General features: G+C 38.8%; 6 protein-coding genes across 6 annotated transcripts; 2 read left to right on the top strand and 4 right to left on the bottom strand.

The window, feature by feature from the left end:
• Positions 1-1,254: 1,254 nt before the first annotated feature.
• Positions 1,255-3,035, bottom strand: LOC111797043. The gene has a single exon (XM_023679914.1). The coding sequence runs from the start codon at positions 2,388-2,390 to the stop codon at positions 1,374-1,376; it is 1,017 nt and encodes a 338-aa protein (XP_023535682.1). The 5' UTR covers positions 2,391-3,035; the 3' UTR covers positions 1,255-1,373.
• A 967-nt stretch (positions 3,036-4,002) lies between these two features.
• On the bottom strand, positions 4,003-4,848 carry LOC111797428. Its single transcript, XM_023680415.1, has one exon. It carries the CDS (start codon positions 4,846-4,848, stop codon positions 4,003-4,005), a length of 846 nt encoding a protein of 281 aa, XP_023536183.1.
• Positions 4,849-6,650: 1,802 nt separating this feature from the next.
• LOC111797427 lies at positions 6,651-7,565 on the bottom strand. Its single transcript, XM_023680414.1, has one exon. The coding sequence runs from the start codon at positions 7,563-7,565 to the stop codon at positions 6,651-6,653; it is 915 nt and encodes a 304-aa protein (XP_023536182.1).
• A 2,824-nt stretch (positions 7,566-10,389) lies between these two features.
• Positions 10,390-11,536, bottom strand: LOC111797045. The gene is made up of 2 exons (XM_023679916.1): positions 10,949-11,536; positions 10,390-10,727 (listed from the first exon to the last, which is right to left on the bottom strand). The coding sequence occupies exons 1-2, from the start codon at positions 11,532-11,534 to the stop codon at positions 10,651-10,653; spliced, it is 663 nt and encodes a 220-aa protein (XP_023535684.1). The 5' UTR covers positions 11,535-11,536; the 3' UTR covers positions 10,390-10,650.
• A 1,850-nt stretch (positions 11,537-13,386) lies between these two features.
• Positions 13,387-18,408, top strand: LOC111797044. Its single transcript, XM_023679915.1, has 2 exons — positions 13,387-13,516; positions 17,206-18,408. The coding sequence occupies exons 1-2, from the start codon at positions 13,430-13,432 to the stop codon at positions 18,034-18,036; spliced, it is 918 nt and encodes a 305-aa protein (XP_023535683.1). The 5' UTR covers positions 13,387-13,429; the 3' UTR covers positions 18,037-18,408.
• A 2,032-nt stretch (positions 18,409-20,440) lies between these two features.
• On the top strand, positions 20,441-21,247 carry LOC111797426. Its single transcript, XM_023680412.1, has one exon. It carries the CDS (start codon positions 20,441-20,443, stop codon positions 21,245-21,247), a length of 807 nt encoding a protein of 268 aa, XP_023536180.1.
• The last annotated feature ends 2,469 nt before the right edge of the window (positions 21,248-23,716 follow it).

Raw genomic sequence — 23,716 nt, 5'->3', positions numbered from 1 at the left:
GTATTAAGCTATGTTGCGGGGAACACATGAAGCCTCGAGCATAGGTCAAGATTGAGTTATTCACTGAACATAGGACCCCACAAGTCTCTCGGGGGAGTGTCTACGGGATAAGAATTCAAAACTCCGAACCAATGAACAAGAGATAAACTTCAAGAAACAAAAAATTCTCTCAAGTACAGGAGGTTCTTCTTAAACTAGTTTGTAATAGTCTAAACAATTTCTAAAGGGAGCAACAGGATAAACCCTTAAGTGTCTATATAGTGACTGTTGCACAAAGCTCTGAAAGTATGAATTTTAGATGAACAAAAATGTTATTTTATGCAAAATATGGTATAGCTATTTAATATTATTTGGAGTCAAGTTTAAATTATTTTATACAAAATTAGTTGAGTCAATTCCCATAGAATTCTAATTTATGATTGTGGGACTCCGTAGGTAGAATTAAATTCGAGAGAACAATCTTAAGCTAACATCAAGGGGTCGTAGTAGCTTTGCCCTAGGACAATTAAGTAAGTGACTCTACTATCGGCGCAGGCGGAAGAATTGTTTATGTATGATGACACGTGCCCAATGACCATTTCACATGTCATGTGTTTGATATGATGTGTTATGCTATGATGATATGTTATGATGACATGAGATGTGTGACGATATGATACGTTATGATGATATGTATGTATGGGATGTCATGTTGCACTATGACATGAATATACTTAACAATGAAATGTATGACATGTATGACAATGATGAATTTTTTGATGCAGAACTCCTCAGTAATGTTATGAATGATGTAATGTATGAAAGCTTACAGCCGCATGAATGAGTTAAGATGAAAAGTACAGGGACCTCATGCATATAATACGTTCACATGCATCAGAATACTTTCCCTTTTATGATGAGTACAGACGCATACACTATGATGATGAGATGATCATCATGCTTGACATGATGCACGGCGGTCATTGTAGCTCCAGGCGTCCAGGGGGTGCGAGTCCGTCTGGTGGGTCCACGCTCGCATATGTTGGTTGTGTGTAGGTAAACACTACCCATCCAATTTGTCCGGACTGGAGGGCACCTAAGAGAGTGTGCATTCTCTGACCCCAACAGTGAAGTCAGGCATTAAGTATTTCTTAAAATACTCAAGCCATGTGCTAGTTTTATATTTTAGATAAAGGTAAGACACCACTGTACTGTCGGCAACATCAATTGAAGACCATGGAACACTTTTAAACAAGAAAACCGTATGAAAATTTTAAAAATAGAAACGACGAAAGTCGAGATAAAAAAAATGTTTACATCAACGAAAAAAAATCCCGTACAATTCAAAGACGACGATACAAATAAAAGAATAGAACTATATCGAGTTTACATACTTAAAGTTGAAATTTCTCGAGTTGAACATCTCTAGGCCTCAACGGCATATACTCTCCCAATAGATAGACCTCGAGGTGATCCGAGAGGGCCGACTTGTCGATATTTTCATGATGGTATGATTTGCATACGAAATATAATACCGTCTCCGTCACCAGCTTCAATAAAAAGCAAATAAAAAATAATAAAAAGCAAAAAATTCCCAAAATACCCTTGGTAAGCACACCCAACGACTCCGTTCGAACCACCAAATTCCCAAACACAAAACGCACCGTTCCGAGTGGGAAGCTTAGAATGAGGATTATAACAATTGAAATCCCTAATTTCCCTTTCACCAGACTGTAGCTTTTGCTCATCGCTTTGAATCCGTATGAATCTTCGAGAACGGAGACGACGTTCGAGAGCTGCCAGATCGCCGTCAGGTAGAAGGCGCCGGCGAGGTATATGATTTGGATGATGTAGAGAAGGATGATGACGCCGGCGCCGACTGAGCCGAAGATGAGGATGATGAGGAAGAAGAGGAAGGAGATGGCGAGGACGCTGGCGATTGAGTAGCCGATGAAGGAGATGAACACGCAGAGGAATGTGAGGAGGAGCCGTTTCCAGACCTTAGGAACGACGCTCATCACCGGCTTGTAGGTGACGTCGCGGCCGGTGTAGATCGACGCGACGGTGTAGACGACGGCGGAGGTGGAGAGAAGCGAGAGGACGATGAAGATAACCAGGTACGCGATTTGAAATAGAAAATAATATACCTTCTCTGATGAGACGATGTCGGAGAGTTTATCGAATGAGGCTGTACTGGTTTGCGTTTGGTCCAATACAAATTCGTCGAACATGATTTTTCGTAGGAATAGATCGGAGATCTCCATGTGAGCCAAGAACAAAAAGGAGAGGGGAAGAATCAGAGCTAGAGTGATTTGAGAGAAAATCCTTCTCCATGTGAAAATTAATTTGGCGGTTTCTCTGAAAATTCCATAGGTTCCGAGAAATTGCATCTCTTCTTGTTCGACATCCATGATTAGGTGATGAAGAAGATGGGAGAATTTGCAGAGGAACGAAGGATTTTTGGATGAGGGGAAGGATTAATAAGGAAAAATTGGTCTTCTGAATGCTTTTGAATTGCGTTTGAAAAGTCTTTGTTTGGAATGGACCAAAGAAAAACAAAAGCAAAACCAATTGGCTTTAACAATAAATAATATAAAAATAGTAAACTCTTTAACTATATTTTTAGAGAATTTCAATATAAATAGACATTTTGATTCCTCTTGTTCTTCGATTATTCCAAATGTTAATTATCTTATTTCTTGTTTGAAAAACAATCAATTCTAAATGCTTGAGAATGCTGGCAATTATTTTTGTTACTTGCAGGGATGTTTTACATGAGTAGTGTTCATAGATTGAATTTTAGGAGGGATTTCTAAGCCGAGACACTTTATAGATGATTTTAGCTAGATGATCGATTCATAGTTTACCAAAGTGTTGCTATGGGTTTAAATGTTCGGAAAAGTCATTTAAACTAACAATGATGACATCAAATAGCGAAAATGAAATAACACGAACTTGAAAGTAATGAAAATGCTTTGATGAGTTATATGTATCTTACGACTTATGACATTTATATTCGCCATGATGTTATACGTGTCCTTTTTCTCCATGGTGTTCGATAGCCCGTTAACGAGTGCTAGTTCGATGAGCCAGGTCGAGGGGGTATGCGAGTTCGCCTAGTAAGCCTATGTTTGCATGTGTGGGCCATGTGTAGAGAAATACTACACAACCAACCTTGTCTGCTTAAGGTCATGCCATGATGCATGTACTTGCATTTCTCGATCCCCAGGGTGGGATTACTTATTGAGTATTTCTTAAAATACTCACGACATGTGATACTCTTGTTGTTTTAGGTAAAAGTAAGACACCCATGTATGAACGATGGCGTCCCGATAAAAGCCTTGGAACTAATACCCAAGGTAGGCTGTCACATTTGTGTCTGTTTTGTAACCCTTAGGGTAGATCATGACATCATTTTATTCTTTTCTTTGTTTTATGTAAGTTTCATGGAACTTATTTTCCGCTCTTTTGTTTTAAAACTTTTATAGGGAACGTTTAATTTCATGGCATGGTTACGTAATATTTTAAATAAAGATTTTCACATTTAACGGTCATTCATGCATGTAGTGGATACCTTATTTTTAATAGAAAAATTGGGTCGTTACTATTTTCATCGTCGAAATATATTTTGATTTGATGAAATTATAATACATGCCTCGGACAATGTAACTATAGGGACCTGTTTCAAGTGGGTTGGAGAACTCCGTTTAAACGAACTAAGCGAGGTCGGGAACAGTGATTACATTCTCTGTCCCTAACCTTGAATTTGCCCCACTACTTTTATTTTTAAATATAAACACACACAAGTAAATAAATAAAAAATGAAATAGGTGGCTAGGATGCTCTTCCTCGTCTTGCTCCACCTCTACCTCGTGGACATCTCAAAATATAGCTGATATGCTTACAAAACCGGTCTTTTTGTTTATTGTAACCTCGATTGTGATTTATTAGATAATGCATCGACACGTTCTTGACACGATATGTCAGATGATACATTCAAACAAACCCCACTTAATAATGATATCAAACAGCTTGCAATTTCGCAAGCTGCACATAGTCATCAACCACCTTCAACTGGACATAGTGATCCGACAGATAGCCTTGAAGATGCTCCGACAGCGCCACCTTATCAACACTCTCACAATGAAACGATTTGCACACAAAATACACCATAGTTTCCACCACAAGCTTCACCAAGAACAACACCATAAACAACACCACCCAACAAATCCCCAAAATACCCCTGCCCGCTGCCCCGACCGACGCTGACCGAACAACGAAGTAGTAAAACACCAACTGAGCCACTCCCAATGGCAAATTCAGCAACATTGTTAACTTCACCACCATCTTCATCTTCCCCTTAAGCAAACCCTTGCTTTTCGCCATGGCTTTGAACCCACACGACGCTTCCAAAACCGACACGACGCTCGAAAGTTGCCAAATTATGGTTAAGTACCAAATGGCAGCTAAATAAAAGATGGTAAAGAAGAAAAAAATGGTTCCAATGCCGGCTAAGAAGTGATGGTCATTTGGGCCATAGATTATGATTGCTATCACAGGTATCAAAAACATCACACCAAAAGCAACAAAATTGAAGGCCAAAAAGGCTGCAAAAACACACAAGAATGTAACAAGAAGCTTCCTCCAAACTTTCGGGAGGACCCGGATCACGATATCGAAAGAAACATCACGTGCCGTGTAGATACAAGCGACGGTATAGACGACAGCAGAGGTGGAGAGGAGAGAGAAGATCGTCGAGAAGATTAAGGACGTTAAAGTGAAAAGAACAACATAGATTCTTTCAGAGGATACGAGGTCGGAGAGTTTAAGGAATTGGGGTGTGAATTTTTGAGTGTGTTGTAAAATCATTTTATCATGGGAGATTTTGTGAAGGAAAAAATTGGATATTTCCATGTTGGTGAAGAACAAGAGAGAGAGAGGAAGAATGAAGGCAAGAGTCATTTGGGTGAAGATTTTCCTCCATTGGTGTATCAATTTCCAAGTTTCTTGGAGAATTCCGACGATTCTGAAGAACGGTAAGTTTTCAAGTTTTAGTTCATCCATGGCGTTTTGGAAGAAGATGAAGAAATCTTGAGAAGATGGGAAGATTTATTGGGAAGAAATTATTGGATTTGAAGCTTCGAGGAAATGAAGTGATGGTTGAATATTCATAGGGAAAGGGATAGCTTCAAGAATTTAATTGCTATGGAGAAAAATTGGTGAAGGATTGGATGAACTCATCTAACTATTGACTAAGTTTCCTCTCACATTCAATGTTCACATTGTTCTTATTATCATAATTGTTTAGGTCAATTATGATTACCGGCTTGTGACAGCCAAGCGTTTATAGCGACGTTGCTTTTTTATTCTTTGATGTTGGATCTTCCTATCATTGTGAAGCAGAATGCACCGAGTGTTGGATTGTTCACCCACCAATAGGGATCGTGAGTTGGGTTTAAACTGTCGTGAGACAGGTTAGTTTTACCCTAATGACGATAGTGTCGTAATAGTAATTCAACCTGGTACGAGAGGAATTCTTGATTCGTACAATTGGTCATCACGCTTGGTTGAAAAACTAGTGGAGCGAAGCTACTGTGCGCTAGATTATGACTGAATGTCTCTAAGTTAGAATCCGAGCTAGAAGCGACGCATGTGCCCATCGCTTGATTGCCGACCAGTAGTAAGGGCCTTTTGGTGCCCCAAAGGCACGTGTCATTGGCTAAGCCCTTGTGATAGATGAGTCTCAAGGGTCGCTTTGTAACGTAATTCCCAGTGAGCGATGGGTAGAATACTTTCTAGATGACTTAAATATGCAACAGGGTATTGTAAGTGGCATAGTGACCTTGTTGCACGATCCATTGAGATTTAACCCTTCGTCGCTCTGATTCGTCCCTCCCCACACAATAAAAAAATTTATTCTTTGAAGTGTCATGAAGGTTATAGGCTAAGTATACAATCGTACATGTTAAGTATTGATGATTGGACATGCTCCAATGCAAGACCATCTGAAATGCATGAGTGAGTTGGGTTAGTGTGGGTTTGGGTGTTAATGAGAATGATGCATGGGCAGGAGCATGGCCTGAACGCTCATGTGCATGCTAAGGCTTACGACCAAGGCGTACTCATGGGTGCCAGTGTTGGACCCTTTGCGTGCGCCCCATACTCGCCTTGCATGAGGGCGTGTGGGCGCCCTGCTTGCGCACCCTAGTTGCTCTTGAGTGCACGCGTGCCTTGTTGGCCCCATGCTCGTGCGCCCTATATGACCTTTGAGTGCGTGTGTGCCAAGTCCCAAGCACCACGCCGCATCAACACCTCCTATCACCCTTGCGTGCACATCATGTCCACCAACACCTACCCAACCCAAGTATAACTACAAGTCCATGTTCACACCCTTGCCTACATGCCCCTCCAAAGGCACGGGTGCTAGCCACAAAACCCTTGGAGCTATATGAACATAAATCATTTATGATTTTTACTATAAAGTTCTATGCATTAGGATTAGAATAGAGACATAAGAAGTTTGAATCACTCAATTCTGTAATGTAAAAAACGTTTATTACAAATCAAAACCACTAATGATGAACGAAGGAGATTTAAGGTCGGTTTAGAATAACTTTTACATGGGTAAAAACAACTTTTTACACCATTAAAAAGTCATCCCGAACCTATGATCAAACAACTTGTAACTTCTCGATACGAACATGATCATCAACCTTCAACGGATCGTTGTAGTTTTCCAGCAGATGAACTCGAAGATGGTCAGATAGAGCCAACTTGTCAACAATCTCATCGTGGTCTAATTTACAAACGAAATACAACACAGTCTTAGCCACCTGAGTGACCAAAAAGAACACCGAAAACGACAAGATCCAAATAATTACCAAAACACCCTTGCCCACCATCCCAATACATGTTGGTTGAACAACCAAACAAAAGAACACATATTGAACCACTCCAACAGGCAAACTCAAAGCCATGACTAACTTCTTAACCATTCTCACCTTCCCTTTAACCAAACCCTTACTCTTAGCCATAGCTTTAAACCCACATAGCCCTTCCAAAACAGCCACAACGTCCGATAATTTCCATATTGATATCAAATAAAAAGTTCCTATGAAGAACATTATCAAGAAGATGAAAAGAATCACCACCAAGTTCTTATTTGAAACAACTATCAAAAAGACGACCAAACTACCAACAAAATTCAAGGCAAACAACGTCGTGTAATAACATAGAGACGTCCCGAGAACTGGCTTCCAAACATTCGGGACGACGCCGATCACGTGCTTGAATGATATGTCACGTTTTGCATAGACACAGGCAACAGTGTAAACGACGGTGGCGGTGGCAATGATGGTGAGGACGGCGGTGATGATTATAGAGACGAGGTTGAAGACGAGAAAGTAAATGTTTTGTGAGGCGAAAAGGATGAGTGCAAAGTTGGTGAAGGTTATGAGATAGGAAGGGAGAATGAAGAGAAGAGTGATTTGGGTGAAGATTTTTCTCCATTGGTATATCAATTTGATGGTTTCTTTGATGATTCCAAAGACTCCTAAAGATTGAAGCTTTTGGAGGTTTGAATCCATGGCGTTTGGAGGTGAAGAGAAGAAAGAAAATGGAGGAAGATATTTAAGAAATGAAGGATGAAGTGATTGGTTGAATGTTCTAAGTTCATCATTGATGTGAATGTTAAACAATTATTTGATTTGAGTAGAAAAGGATGCATAGATTATAATATTAGTAGATTCGTTTGAATATGAATATTGATATCAAATTATAAGTTTATATGTAACCGTCAAACCCTATTGCTAGATATTGTCTGTTTTGGCTCGTTACGTATCGTTGTCAGTTTCGTGGTTTTAAAACGTCTATTAGGGAGAGGTTTCCACGCTCTTAAAAGAACTCTCCGTTCTCCTCTTGATGTGGGATTTAACATTCAAATCTCTAAACTTCCAATTTTATGCCTAATATAGGAAGGGAGTGAGAATAATATATATATTTTTTCATTGGCCAAATGGGATCGGGTGGAGGATTTTATTCCTCATTGTCAACCCCGTCCGCTTTGGCCCGTTACGTATCGTTGTCAGTCTCGTGGTCTTAAAACGCGTCTACCAAGGAGAAGTTTCTACACTCTTACAAGAATGCTTCGTTCTCCTCTCGATGTGAGATTCGACATTTAGATCTCTAAACTTTCAATTTTATGCCTAATATAGGAAGGGACTGAGAAGACGTTTTTTTTCCCATTGGCCAAATGGGATTGGGTAGAGGATTTTATTCCTCATCGTCAACCCCGTCTCCCACCTCGCCCAAATTTTTGCTATACCGCCCTTCTTATATAGATTCTTTACTTGTATATATATGTATATATATATATATATATTTACTAAGTAATAACTTGGACAAAATTTTCTCAATTCCAATCAAACTAGGCGTGCTGGGTCGATTCTTTTGAGTGATATATTTGAAAATATCCACAAATTCCTTATTAATACCATTTCGAATACAGCGAGTACATTCCAAAATAACTGTTACTCGGACATCTTTACCCTTTGCCATGAACCTCCCTTGTATTTTTTATTCACGTAACTCTTCTGTTTTCGGATCCAGAATGGAGAAAAATAAGAGAAGTTGGTAACTCGAAATAAAATTACAATATTGAAATTAAGCTTTAAGAAATTTTGTTGGAAAATCAAAATTACTCGGAAATGAATATCAGTAGGGAACTCGATCTTTGTAAATTATCTGTTTGGAATTTCCGCTCCAATCTCTATAGAAATACATGGACACTTTCGGGAATCATCATAAATTTATATTTTTAAAAGTTCAGATATCGAAATAATTGACCCGTAAATTGTAAAAAGTCAAAGTCAAAGTCAAAGGTGGTTATTATATTTATTGGTAATGAAAAACATGTTCGAAGACGCAAATAAGGGAGGAAGCTCTTACAAGTCTTTTTTAAAGCGTGTTTTTATGTCTCTATCGTGGAATCAGTTTTTTTTTTTTTTTTTTTTTTTTTTTTTTTTTTNATTCAACATCAATGAAATTTACATATTTAGCCTTTGCTGCATTTTTTAATAGTTTTTTTTTTCTCTTATGAAAATATCTATTTAAGTAATATTGCAATTAAATATTTTTTTTCTTTTAATTTCGTATTAAAATTATATTAAAATTAAAACAATATATTAAACTATTTTTTATTTCAGACTTATTTTTAATTTGTCAGTCTTAACTTTCAATATTCCGGCAATTTTTAGGTCATTTTTCATGTTTATTTTCGACTATTTGTGACGTTAATCTCCAACTGTTATCGTTATCGTATGTTCGTGAAAATAAAAAATAATTATTCTTTTTTATTATACCTATGCAATAGCTTTGACTTTTAGAAACTCTAGATCGACTGAGTTCTTACTATTGCTGACGTTATTTAAAAAAAAAAAAAAAAAAAATCTAAGATGCAAGTTACAAACCCATATATTACACGAGGTAACATTTGAAATGCATAGTTAGTAATCACGTGCTGATGAAACGTAACTTTTCTCATCAAAGTCTTGTACTTAGAGATTTTAGTAGAAAAGTTACTTGTCAAAAACGTCGTATCATTTAGTCACAAAATAAACTATCATAGTTTATACATGTACTACCGGAACTGAATCTAAAAACCAAATCGGACTTGACAAACCAAACCGGACCCACCCGACCATTCTTGAATGATAAAAACAACATTTTGACTTATTTTATAGTTACCCCATTTCGTACACGACATCTTGTCTTACTGAAGGTTTTTTATAGTCATCATATCTCTTAGTCACCGAATAAACTCTCATGATTTATACATATATTACTCTAAAAACCAAATGGGACCAGACAACTAAACTACCACTTATCATTGTTGAATGAAAGAACAACATTTTGATTTATTTTACCGGTAGCTCATTTTTTACACGGTATCTTATCCTATTGAAGGTTTTTTTGTAGTCATCATATCTCATAGTCACCGATTAAACTCTCGTGATTTATAAATGAATCTAAAAATCAGATAAGCCAGACAATCAAACCGAACCCACTTGACCATTCTCGAATGATAAAAACAACATTTTAACTTATTTTATAGTTAGCCCATTTCATACACGGTATCTTGTCTCGCTGAAGGTTTTTCATAGTCATCATATTCGTTAGTTACGGGATAAACTCTCATCATTTATACATATACTACTGCAACAAAATCTAAAAACCAAATTGGACCTGACAACCAAACGGGACCCACCTCACAATGACAATAACAATATTTTGACTTATTTGACTGAATAACCAATTTCTTAAGCGGTATCTTATCTGCCTGTTTTTGGTAGTCATCATATCTCTTTGGTCACAGAATAAATTCTTGTGGTTTATAAGTGTACTACGACAATTGAATCTAAAAACCAAACCCGACCAAACCAAACCCAACGAACTAACATTTTTTATTTGTTTTACAGCTACGGTATCTTGTCCTTCTTAAGGTTTTTTTTAGTCATCATATCTCTCTCGATCAAGGAATAAACTCTTGTAGTACACATACTACAACAACTGAATCTAAAAACCAAACCGGACCAGACTAGACCAAACCAAACGAAACCACCCGACCATTCGGTAAGAACCACATGTTGACTTGCGTTACCGTTAGCCCATATCTTAAACGGTATCGTGTCCCGTCGAAGGTTTTTCGTAGTCATCATCGTCTTCAACCTTCAACTCCACCGGCAAATAACCTGGAAGACAATCACAAAGAGCCGATTCATCGATTCTGTCACAGTGATACGATTTACAGAACAAATACAACACAGTTCCAATCAACAAGAACATAACAAATGAACACATCCAAACACAATCCCCAAAATCCCCTCACGCACCAACGCAGATTCAACGCAATAACGAACCACAAACAGAATCAATCCAAAAGGTGAACCGATTAAAGCCAGAAGAATCAAACCTATCGCCATTTTCCCCTCAATCAGCTCCTTACTTCTAGCAATGGCTTCGAATCCGTACGACTCTGTTTCAAAAACAGAGACAACGCTCGCGATTTGCCAAATTAGGGCAAAATAAACGGCCGCCGCAGACAAGAACAGAATCAGAGCTGCCTTGAAACTTTCAAATCGTTCATAGTTGAGAAGAAAAGATATCACGAAAATCAGTAGAATCGCGGAAACAGCGAAGAAATTGAAGGCTAAGAAGTCCGCGAGAAGACAGAGGAAAGTGATGAAATGTCGCTTGCAAACCTTGGGCGAGGCGGCGATCACTTGTCGGAAAGAGACGTCGTGATCGGCGTGAAGGCAGGCGGCGGCGTAGACGGCGGCGGAGGTGGAGAGGAAGAAGAAGATGGCGGAGAAGAAACTACGAAGCGAATTGAAGGGCGGAGAATGGGTGGATTTGGTGAAGATTAGGAGAGAGAGAGGGAGAAGGAAAGCGAGAGCGATTTGGGCGAAGATTGTTGTGGGTGTGAAGATCAATGTGATGGTTTCTTTGAGAATTTCATAGATTCCGAAGAACTGCAGCTTTTCATGATTTAGATTCATGATTTGAGGTTGAAGAAGAAGGAGAAGATTTGAGGGTTTTTTTTTACGGAATTCCATTGTTCTAGCTTGTTGCTTGAATTAAGCTTGAAAAGGTCTTTGTTCAAACATAATCATTGTTACGAAATCAACACCGGAAACGGTCGAACCGCCTTCTTTTCATTAGCCAATGTAGGACTACTCTTAATAATTTTCGACAATCCTCGGGATGAACAAAGTACACTATAGAACTTTCCGTAAGGTTTTTAGAGCCCTCTAATAGCCTGACTTTAACCTACCTTATAAACTCACAGATCTTTTTCTTAATTAGTGAATGTGATACTAGTCCTCTCAATAATTTTCAGATCAGACACATGAGTAGTAACTGAGTTCAATAACACGCTTCGACCCAATCAGATGCTTGTAGTCCGTGACCCACGTACCCGCACGCGACTCGCGCCTCGACCTAAAGCTGCTTGCACACGCGTCGGCCTTTGATTGTACCACATGGCACACCTGTAGCGCGACACCTCCCTTGGCTCAGTTAGCTTAAACGGCTCGGATCGGCTCTACGGCTCAAAAGTCGCTCGTTCGGCTACGTGAAGGGAAAAACAGTCATTTTCCACTATTCCAATCATCCCGAATATGAATTTAACATCGTTTAAGGCAAATAAGGTTCGTATAAAGGTAAATTTCTCAATTTAAGTTCAATTGAGTTATGAATTATTAGATTACTAATGAAATAGGATGAATATTCTAATAGAGAAGGACAACCAGCAATAATTTGGAGCAATTTTGAGGAACGGGAGCAAACGTACTCAAATTAGGGAGAACGCCAGCTAAGGCCAACCAAGTAAGTTGCCCTACTGTCGTTTCGTTATAATTGTGTGCTGTATGATGACACGTCCCCGTGGCTTCGTAGGTGTCATATGCCCATTTATGCAAACCGTTATGAAATGATATGTATATGTTATGAGATATGATTGTTATGTTTATGATATGATATGTTGAAGACATGCTCGAGATATCTTATGTGACTCTTATGATATATGATATGTTATGTGCATGATATGAATTGTTATGTCTGAAAGCATGAAAACGTTATGATATGATATATGTGTGATATGAATGTCATATGATACGTATACACTTGTGGGGTTGTATTTAACGTTAATGAAAAAGAAAAAAATGTTGGGACCTCACGCATTATTGTGTGCTCATACATCAGAGGATACCCATACTCCTTCATGATAGTACGTACGGACGTGTATGCTACGAGGTAGGGGAACAATCATTATGTTTATCATAATGATGCCATGACGATCGCTATTCCCAACGGGTGTCCGGCATCAACAGTTACCAAAAAATGCTAGCCCGACCAGAAAGGGGCCACGAAAATGTACAAACCGACTGGTGGGTCCATACTCGCACGTGTGAATCGTGTGAAGAAAAATTAAGTACACATCCAAGTTGCCTATGGACTGTTATGATATGTTCCACTCATGAAATTGTATGTATTTGCATTTAACCGGGTCGCTTACGGAGTATTTATTAAAATACTCAAGCCAGGTGATACTCTACTTTTCGGGTAAAGACAAGACTCCCCTGTACGGGTGACGATGACATCGCAACTATAAGACCGTAGTACATGTTTAGATCAAAGCTAATTTTATTATAAAGTTTGAAATGAATATTTCGGCGTAAAAAGGTTCGAAATTTCGTGAGAGACGACTCGTGAATGGTCCTTCTTAGTGTGTAGATTCAATAAATGAAGCCTACCCCACTCCATGACCAATTCAATGGTTGAAACTTCACACGCCAACAACTCTATTTATATCTCTTCATCTGTTCTTCACAAAGACATCACTTTACCTTATCTTCATCTTCTTCTTCTTCTTCTTCACTTGAACACAAATCCAATGGATTTGAGTCACAAAGACATGCAATTCCATGGAGCCTTTGAAATCTTCAAAGAAACCTTCAAAATCATCAACAAAAACACAAAGATCTTTTCCATGGCGGCTCTTTGCTTCATCCACCCTCTAAACTACATGCTCTCAGGCTTCATGGAGACCTTAAATGATCTCCTTAGAAACCTCCATGAATATGGGAACATGTCACATCTCTTCTCTCACAATTGGTCTCTCTTTTGGCCCTTCCAAGTCTTTTGCATCACATTCCTTTTCGGTTGCTCTATCTTGTCCACCGCGGGCGTCTCTCAAACCGTCGTCGCCTTATACTCCGGCCGAGAACCGTCCGTTAAGGACACCATGAGCGTCGTAGTCAAGGTTTGGAAGCGAGTTCTAGTCACGTTTCTTTGTGTTGGTTTGGTTTTCTTGGCATATCATATCATAGCTGGATTTGGTTTGTTCTTGATTGTTTGGCCATTTGGGAAAGTTGATGGAACAACTTTGGCTATGTTCTTGATTCTTTACTTAATTGGGTTGTTGTATTTGATCATTATTTTCCAATTGGCTGGGGTTGTTTCTGCGTTGGAAGAGTCATGTGGGTTTCAAGCCATGGCTAAGAGTAGGTTGCTTTTGAAGGGAAAGATGGTGTCAGCGGTCGTCGTCGTGTCGGCGATCTATTCGAGTTTTGGGATTCTCCTATGGTTAAAGTATCATGTTAAAATGATGCTTTTTTCGCCGTCTTTGGTTATATGGATGTATGTGTCGGCGAACCTTTCGTTACTATTGTTGATTTTGGTTTTCTTGTTGTGGAGGCTCGTGTTGGAGACGATGTTCTACTTTGTATGTAAATCATATCATCAGGAGAGTATCGACGTGTTGGCTTTCTCAGATAAACAACTTGTTCCTTTAAGAAGCTCAAAATGTTAATTATTGGCGCATATCAAGGATGGAGAGTGATATGAATCAAGACATCTCAATTATACCGTATGAACTTGAAGGAAGTTGTGAAAAATGTTGTTCACATTATCGTGAGATAAAGTCAAGTTCTATTAAAGTTTAACTCAAGTTGCAATCAATTTCAGATNTATGAATGTCATATGATACGTATACACTTGTGGGGTTGTATTTAACGTTAATGAAAAAGAAAAAAATGTTGGGACCTCACGCATTATTGTGTGCTCATACATCAGAGGATACCCATACTCCTTCATGATAGTACGTACGGACGTGTATGCTACGAGGTAGGGGAACAATCATTATGTTTATCATAATGATGCCATGACGATCGCTATTCCCAACGGGTGTCCGGCATCAACAGTTACCAAAAAATGCTAGCCCGACCAGAAAGGGGCCACGAAAATGTACAAACCGACTGGTGGGTCCATACTCGCACGTGTGAATCGTGTGAAGAAAAATTAAGTACACATCCAAGTTGCCTATGGACTGTTATGATATGTTCCACTCATGAAATTGTATGTATTTGCATTTAACCGGGTCGCTTACGGAGTATTTATTAAAATACTCAAGCCAGGTGATACTCTACTTTTCGGGTAAAGACAAGACTCCCCTGTACGGGTGACGATGACATCGCAACTATAAGACCGTAGTACATGTTTAGATCAAAGCTAATTTTATTATAAAGTTTGAAATGAATATTTCGGCGTAAAAAGGTTCGAAATTTCGTGAGAGACGACTCGTGAATGGTCCTTCTTAGTGTGTAGATTCAATAAATGAAGCCTACCCCACTCCATGACCAATTCAATGGTTGAAACTTCACACGCCAACAACTCTATTTATATCTCTTCATCTGTTCTTCACAAAGACATCACTTTACCTTATCTTCATCTTCTTCTTCTTCTTCTTCACTTGAACACAAATCCAATGGATTTGAGTCACAAAGACATGCAATTCCATGGAGCCTTTGAAATCTTCAAAGAAACCTTCAAAATCATCAACAAAAACACAAAGATCTTTTCCATGGCGGCTCTTTGCTTCATCCACCCTCTAAACTACATGCTCTCAGGCTTCATGGAGACCTTAAATGATCTCCTTAGAAACCTCCATGAATATGGGAACATGTCACATCTCTTCTCTCACAATTGGTCTCTCTTTTGGCCCTTCCAAGTCTTTTGCATCACATTCCTTTTCGGTTGCTCTATCTTGTCCACCGCGGGCGTCTCTCAAACCGTCGTCGCCTTATACTCCGGCCGAGAACCGTCCGTTAAGGACACCATGAGCGTCGTAGTCAAGGTTTGGAAGCGAGTTCTAGTCACGTTTCTTTGTGTTGGTTTGGTTTTCTTGGCATATCATATCATAGCTGGATTTGGTTTGTTCTTGATTGTTTGGCCATTTGGGAAAGTTGATGGAACAACTTTGGCTATGTTCTTGATTCTTTACTTAATTGGGTTGTTGTATTTGATCATTATTTTCCAATTGGCTGGGGTTGTTTCTGCGTTGGAAGAGTCATGTGGGTTTCAAGCCATGGCTAAGAGTAGGTTGCTTTTGAAGGGAAAGATGGTGTCAGCGGTCGTCGTCGTGTCGGCGATCTATTCGAGTTTTGGGATTCTCCTATGGTTAAAGTATCATGTTAAAATGATGCTTTTTTCGCCGTCTTTGGTTATATGGATGTATGTGTCGGCGAACCTTTCGTTACTATTGTTGATTTTGGTTTTCTTGTTGTGGAGGCTCGTGTTGGAGACGATGTTCTACTTTGTATGTAAATCATATCATCAGGAGAGTATCGACGTGTTGGCTTTCTCAGATAAACAACTTGTTCCTTTAAGAAGCTCAAAATGTTAATTATTGGCGCATATCAAGGATGGAGAGTGATATGAATCAAGACATCTCAATTATACCGTATGAACTTGAAGGAAGTTGTGAAAAATGTTGTTCACATTATCGTGAGATAAAGTCAAGTTCTATTAAAGTTTAACTCAAGTTGCAATCAATTTCAGATCAAGAAAGAATCAAGAGTTTCAGTTTTAGGCTATACAAAACCATGTATGTTATCCCCTAAAACAGACTTGAAAAATGTAGTAAAAAATGCATTCATGCTCTTTATAGCCGATGACTAAGTTTTTTTTGCAATTCTATATAGTTTAGATTACTCGAATAGATATTATCGAGATATTTTTTTACACTCAATAATAAGACGGCAAGGTGGTTGATTTTTGTAGTTGTTTTGTTTGAATGATGTCATCAAGATGATGGATCTGAGGTGAAATTGGACTTTGAGGAGCATATTTAGCCTATTAGCAAGTGCTAGCTCGACGAGCCAGACCCAGGGGGCATGCGAGTCTCCTTGGTGGAGCTATGTTCAAATGCTTGGATCATGTATAGAAAAGATGATGACTATGAGGTTAAATTGGACTTTGAGGAGCATATTAAGTCTCTTAGCGAGTGCTAGCTCGACGAGCCCAAGAGGTATGCGAGTCTGCTTAGTGGGCCCATGTTCACATGCGTGGATCTTGTGTAAAAAAGTACTACACATCGAACCTTGTTCGAACTGGAAAGTTGCAAAAAGTTATGTCTTGATGTTTTAAATCTATAGGTCCCACCATATTGCATTTGCTTGCATTTCCCGAACCAAACAGTGAGGTTACTTACGCTCGTGCTACTCTTATTTTTCAAGTAAAGGTAAGACACCTATGTACGGATATCGAAGTCACGATGAAGGCTATAGAACCAGTGTTAGGGCAGTCACATTTTTATCTAGTTTTGTAGCATTTAGGTTAGATCATGTCGTTGTTTTATTCTTTTCTTTTGTTTTATTTAAATTTNCAAAGATCTTTTCCATGGCGGCTCTTTGCTTCATCCACCCTCTAAACTACATGCTCTCAGGCTTCATGGAGACCTTAAATGATCTCCTTAGAAACCTCCATGAATATGGGAACATGTCACATCTCTTCTCTCACAATTGGTCTCTCTTTTGGCCCTTCCAAGTCTTTTGCATCACATTCCTTTTCGGTTGCTCTATCTTGTCCACCGCGGGCGTCTCTCAAACCGTCGTCGCCTTATACTCCGGCCGAGAACCGTCCGTTAAGGACACCATGAGCGTCGTAGTCAAGGTTTGGAAGCGAGTTCTAGTCACGTTTCTTTGTGTTGGTTTGGTTTTCTTGGCATATCATATCATAGCTGGATTTGGTTTGTTCTTGATTGTTTGGCCATTTGGGAAAGTTGATGGAACAACTTTGGCTATGTTCTTGATTCTTTACTTAATTGGGTTGTTGTATTTGATCATTATTTTCCAATTGGCTGGGGTTGTTTCTGCGTTGGAAGAGTCATGTGGGTTTCAAGCCATGGCTAAGAGTAGGTTGCTTTTGAAGGGAAAGATGGTGTCAGCGGTCGTCGTCGTGTCGGCGATCTATTCGAGTTTTGGGATTCTCCTATGGTTAAAGTATCATGTTAAAATGATGCTTTTTTCGCCGTCTTTGGTTATATGGATGTATGTGTCGGCGAACCTTTCGTTACTATTGTTGATTTTGGTTTTCTTGTTGTGGAGGCTCGTGTTGGAGACGATGTTCTACTTTGTATGTAAATCATATCATCAGGAGAGTATCGACGTGTTGGCTTTCTCAGATAAACAACTTGTTCCTTTAAGAAGCTCAAAATGTTAATTATTGGCGCATATCAAGGATGGAGAGTGATATGAATCAAGACATCTCAATTATACCGTATGAACTTGAAGGAAGTTGTGAAAAATGTTGTTCACATTATCGTGAGATAAAGTCAAGTTCTATTAAAGTTTAACTCAAGTTGCAATCAATTTCAGATCAAGAAAGAATCAAGAGTTTCAGTTTTAGGCTATACAAAACCATGTATGTTATCCCCTAAAACAGACTTGAAAAATGTAGTAAAAAATGCATTCATGCTCTTTATAGCCGATGACTAAGTTTTTTTTGCAATTCTATATAGTTTAGATTACTCGAATAGATATTATCGAGATATTTTTTTACACTCAATAATAAGACGGCAAGGTGGTTGATTTTTGTAGTTGTTTTGTTTGAATGATGTCATCAAGATGATGGATCTGAGGTGAAATTGGACTTTGAGGAGCATATTTAGCCTATTAGCAAGTGCTAGCTCGACGAGCCAGACCCAGGGGGCATGCGAGTCTCCTTGGTGGAGCTATGTTCAAATGCTTGGATCATGTATAGAAAAGATGATGACTATGAGGTTAAATTGGACTTTGAGGAGCATATTAAGTCTCTTAGCGAGTGCTAGCTCGACGAGCCCAAGAGGTATGCGAGTCTGCTTAGTGGGCCCATGTTCACATGCGTGGATCTTGTGTAAAAAAGTACTACACATCGAACCTTGTTCGAACTGGAAAGTTGCAAAAAGTTATGTCTTGATGTTTTAAATCTATAGGTCCCACCATATTGCATTTGCTTGCATTTCCCGAACCAAACAGTGAGGTTACTTACGCTCGTGCTACTCTTATTTTTCAAGTAAAGGTAAGACACCTATGTACGGATATCGAAGTCACGATGAAGGCTATAGAACCAGTGTTAGGGCAGTCACATTTTTATCTAGTTTTGTAGCATTTAGGTTAGATCATGTCGTTGTTTTATTCTTTTCTTTTGTTTTATTTAAATTTCATGTTATTTATTTTCAGGGTTTCTTTTCAAGAAATTATTACTAACATTTAAGTTCATAACATCATTTTAACTGAACGATTCCGTACTTAACAATCATGTTACGACTTTATTTGTAATAGAAAAATTGTTGAGATCAAGAAACGAAAATATATGGGCCCTTAAACTATGAAAGTCAAAGTTGATTATTCAATATTAGAGATGAATGATATTTATTGATAACGAGAAACATGTTTAAACACGCAAATAAGAGAGGACGCTCTTACAAGTCTACTCGTTTATTAGTACATAACTATTTTGAATTAAATTATTATAAGAACGGTCGTTAGGATGGTTGAGAGTATTGAGTTTCATTTTATATTTGACTAGAGCCAATTTGGGAGAAACTTTGTTGAGAGACTCTAGCGTGAGAGAGTGAGATATACACTTTGTAAATATTTTGATTATTGAGATTGGTTGCTACTCGTTGATATAGGAGAATTTCTTCTCTCTTAACCACGTAAAAGCTTTGTCTCTTTATTTAATTTCTGTTCATGGGTGTCTAAGTACGGTCAATATTGCTTCTACTTTTTGTTACAACACAAGAGCAGATGGAGGAAGGTGACAATATGTCGCTTACAAACCTTAGGCGCGACGGTGATCACTTGTCGGAAAGAGACGTCGTGATCGACATAAATGCAAGTGGCGGCATCCAAATATACGGTTTTATTGATGCGGATGCAGGAGAATTTTTCTTCTCTCTTAACCACATGAAGCTTTGTCTCTTTGTTTAATTTATGTTCGTGGGTGTGTGAGTACAATCGATATTGCTTCCGCTTTGTTATAATACAAGAGCAGAGGAAGGTGACGACAAGTTGCTTACAAACCTTGGGGATGACGACGATCACCTATCAGAAAGAGATGTTGTGATCAACGTAAACGCAGGCAGCGACAGAGGTAGAGAGTATTGGAAATTGCCCACGATCGAAATATGTCAAAAACAAATAACTGAAGCGAAAGAACAACTCGAGGGAAGAAAGCTTTTGAATTCTTCTGTGTTGTTTTGGTCGTAGAAATAACATAAATCTCATGAGTATTTACTGTAGATTTTTATTTTATTTTATTTTTGGAATATTCCCTTTGAGCATTATTTTGAAACAATGGAGCCTACCCCACTCCATGACCAATTCAGTGGTTGAAACTTCACACGCCGACAGCTTTATTGATATCTCTTCATCTTTTCCTCACATAGACATCACTTTACCTTGTCTTCTTTTCAAACCCTTCCCCCAAATCTTCTTCTTCTTCTTCTTCACTTGAACACCAATCAAGAAGATCAATCCACAATCCAATGGATCTCAAGCACAAAGACATGCAATTCATTGGAGCCTTTGAAATCTTCAAAGAAACCTTCAAAATCATCAACAAAAACAGAAAGATCATTGCCATGGCGGCTCTTTGCTTCATCCACCCTCTAAACTACCTCCTCTTAGGCTTCATGGAGACCTTAAGTGACCTCCTTAGAGACCTCCAAGAATATGGGAACATGTCACATCTCTTCTCTTCGCCCTTCAATGTCTTCTACATCATATTCATTTTTGGTTACTCAATCTTCTCCACCGCGGGCGTGTCTCAAACCGTCGCCGCCTTATACTCCGGCCGAGAACCATCCGTTAAGGACACCATGAGCGTCGTAGCCAAGGTTTGGAAGCGAGTTCTAGTCACGTTTCTTTGTGTTGTTTTGGTTTTCTTGGCATATCATATCATAGCTGGATTTGGTTTGTTCTTGATTGTTTGGCAATTTGGGAAAGCTGATGGAACAAATTTAGCTATGTTCTTGATTCTTTACTTAATTGGGTTGTTGTATTTGATCGTTATTCTCCAATTGGCTGGGGTTGTTTCTGCGTTGGAAGAGTCATGTGGGTTTCAAGCCATGGCTAAAAGTAGGTTGCTTTTGAAGGGAAAGATGGTGTCGGCGGTTGTCGTCGTGTCGGCGATTTATTCGAGTTTTGGGATTGTTCTATGGTTAGATGATCTTGTTAGAAAGATGCCTTATTTGCTGTCCTTGGTTAATATGATGGTGCATGTGTCGGCGAGCCTTGCATTACTGTTGTTGATTTTGGTTTTCTTGTTGTGGAGGCTCGTGTTGGAGACCATGTTTTACTTTGTATGTAAATCATATCATCAAGAGAGTATCGACATATTGGATCTCTCAGATCAAGAACATGGTCTTCCAAGAAGCTCACAATGTTAATTATTGGTGTTTTTGAATAATGAAGAGGATTGGTGATGACTTAAATATGTATGTAATTTAGTTTCTAAAGTGTAGTGTGGAAATAAAGTTTGTGGAGATTGTAAATTGGATTCTTTTTAACTTGGTGATGGTCTATGTGTATGCCTTCGATGAAATCTTGGGGTATTATTCGTGATCGATTATAATCGAGTGTTGTTTTACTAGATTTCATTGAGATTTTCATGATGGGTTGATTGTGAGATTTCACATTGATTGGAGAGAGGAAAGAGTGTTAGCTACGACATTGGGCCCCGAAAGAGATGAATTATGAGATTCCACTTCAGTTAGAGAGGGGAATGAAACTTTCAAGTGTGTGGAAATCTCTTCCAAGCAGACACGTTTTAAAATCTTGAGAAAAAGCTCGAAAGGGAATGTTCAAAGAGAACAATATCTACTAATGGTGGTGTGAGATCCCACATCGGCACATCGATTGGAGAGGGGAATGAAGTATTCCTTATAAGGGTGTGGAAACCTCTCTCAAGCAGATACGTTTGAAAAATGGAAAAGCTCGAAAGGGAAAGTTCAAAAAAGACAATATCTGCTAGCAGTGGTGTGAGATCGCACATCGACACATCGATTGGAGAAGGGAATGTTCGAAGACAATATCTTCTAGCGGTAGTGTGAGATCGCACATCGGCATATCGATTGGAGAAGGGAATGAAACATTCCTTATAAGAGTGTGGAAACCTCTCCCAAGTAAACACGTTTTAAAAAAACTTGAGGAAAAGCTCGAAAGGAAAAGTTCAACATTCCTTAGAAAAGTTGAAAACCTCTCGAAGTAGACACGTTTTAAAATCTTGAGAAAAAGCTCGAAAAGGGAAAGTTCAAAAGCGACAATATCTGCTAGCGGTGGTGTGAGATCCCACATCGGCCCATCGATTGGAGAAGGGAACGATACATTTCTTATAAGAGTGTCGAAACCTCCCCTTAATAGACGCGTTTTAAAATCTTGAAGGGAATCCTAGAACGAAAAGTACAAAGAAGACAATATCGGCTAACGGTGGGCTCGGACTATCATACGTGAACTACCATAAGTTTTATTATAGACAAAATATGTTAAAAGTACAACCTTTTTCCTTAATTCCTCGTACTAACAAAAGAGAAACACAACATATAAACACAATCCAACGTTTGAACAAATCAAACTTCAAGGTTTTCAAGCTCAACATTTTTAGCCGTCAAAGGAACATAACCATTCAACAAATAAACTTGAAGATGATTGGACAGCGCCGACTTGTCGATATTCTCTTGGTGGTGTTCTTTGCAGACAAAATACAATACCGTCTCCAACACAAGCTGCCATAAGAAGAAACTCAAAAGCAAGAACAAACACACTATTCCCAAAATACCCCTCCCCACCATCCCAAACCAAACTCCATGAACAACAAGCTTCAAAAAAGCTTGTTGAATGATCACTAAAGAGGCATTGATGAGCAACAACATGATTGTGGCTACTAACATCTTTCCCTTCAATAGTGCCTTGCTCTTTGCCATTGCTTTAAATCCACACGACTCTTCTAAAATCGAGACGACGCTCGAAAGTTGCACTATGACGCTTAAATATAATAAGCCGATGAAGTAGATAGCGAAGAAGACGACGAAGATTGAACCATTGACATTGCCGTATGGCCCGTATTGTATTAGGAGAATGAAAAGTAGCAAAATAAACGCAAATATCGCGAGGAGATTGTATGCGAAGAAGGAAGCAAAAACACAAAAAAATGTCACTACGAGTCGCTTCCAAACCTTGGGCACGACGCTAACGACTTGCTTGAAAGAGATCTCTCGACCTGCGTTTAGAAATGGAGTAAGAAATGTTCCTTAACTTTTTGATAAAAACTTAAATTTTTTAAAAAGTTAGAGACCAAACAGACAGAAACCATATAAATATTTAAAATCTCGAAAACTTCAGGACCCAATTGGAAAGTAAACATCTTTCTTCACTCTTACCGGTGTGTATGCAAGCGACCGTATAAACCACGGCCGAGGTCGAAAGGAGAGAGAAAACGAAGAGGAAGACGATGTACGAGATGTTGAAGAGCCAAAAGAATGTCCATTTAGGAGTGATGAGATCCGAGAATTCATCGAATTTGCGAAGATCTTGATCGTGGTCGTTTTTGTGTAGCAACCATAGGTAATGGAAGAAGTTTCCAAAGAGAAGATTTGAAATCTCTATGTGAGCCAAGAAGATGAAGGTAAGAGGTAGAATCAATGAAAGAGCGATTTGGGTGAAAATTTTTCGCCACGTGAGGATGATTTCGTAGGTTTCTTGAACGATATCGACGATCTCGAGCGATGCCATGTTGGTTTTTGCTCTAAGGAATCGTAAAGATAGAGAAGAAGAAGAGGATTTATAATGAGAAATGGAATGACATAATCTAGAAATATGAACTTGTCAAAGTCGTACCTAAAAAGAAAGAAAAAGAAAGA

The sequence above is a fragment of the Cucurbita pepo genome, chromosome LG06 (genome assembly GCF_002806865.2).
Source record: "Cucurbita pepo subsp. pepo cultivar mu-cu-16 chromosome LG06, ASM280686v2, whole genome shotgun sequence".
Taxonomy (NCBI): domain Eukaryota; kingdom Viridiplantae; phylum Streptophyta; class Magnoliopsida; order Cucurbitales; family Cucurbitaceae; genus Cucurbita; species Cucurbita pepo.
The sequence above is the reverse complement of the archived record's forward strand: the minus strand, read 5'-3'. Positions and strand labels throughout refer to the sequence as shown.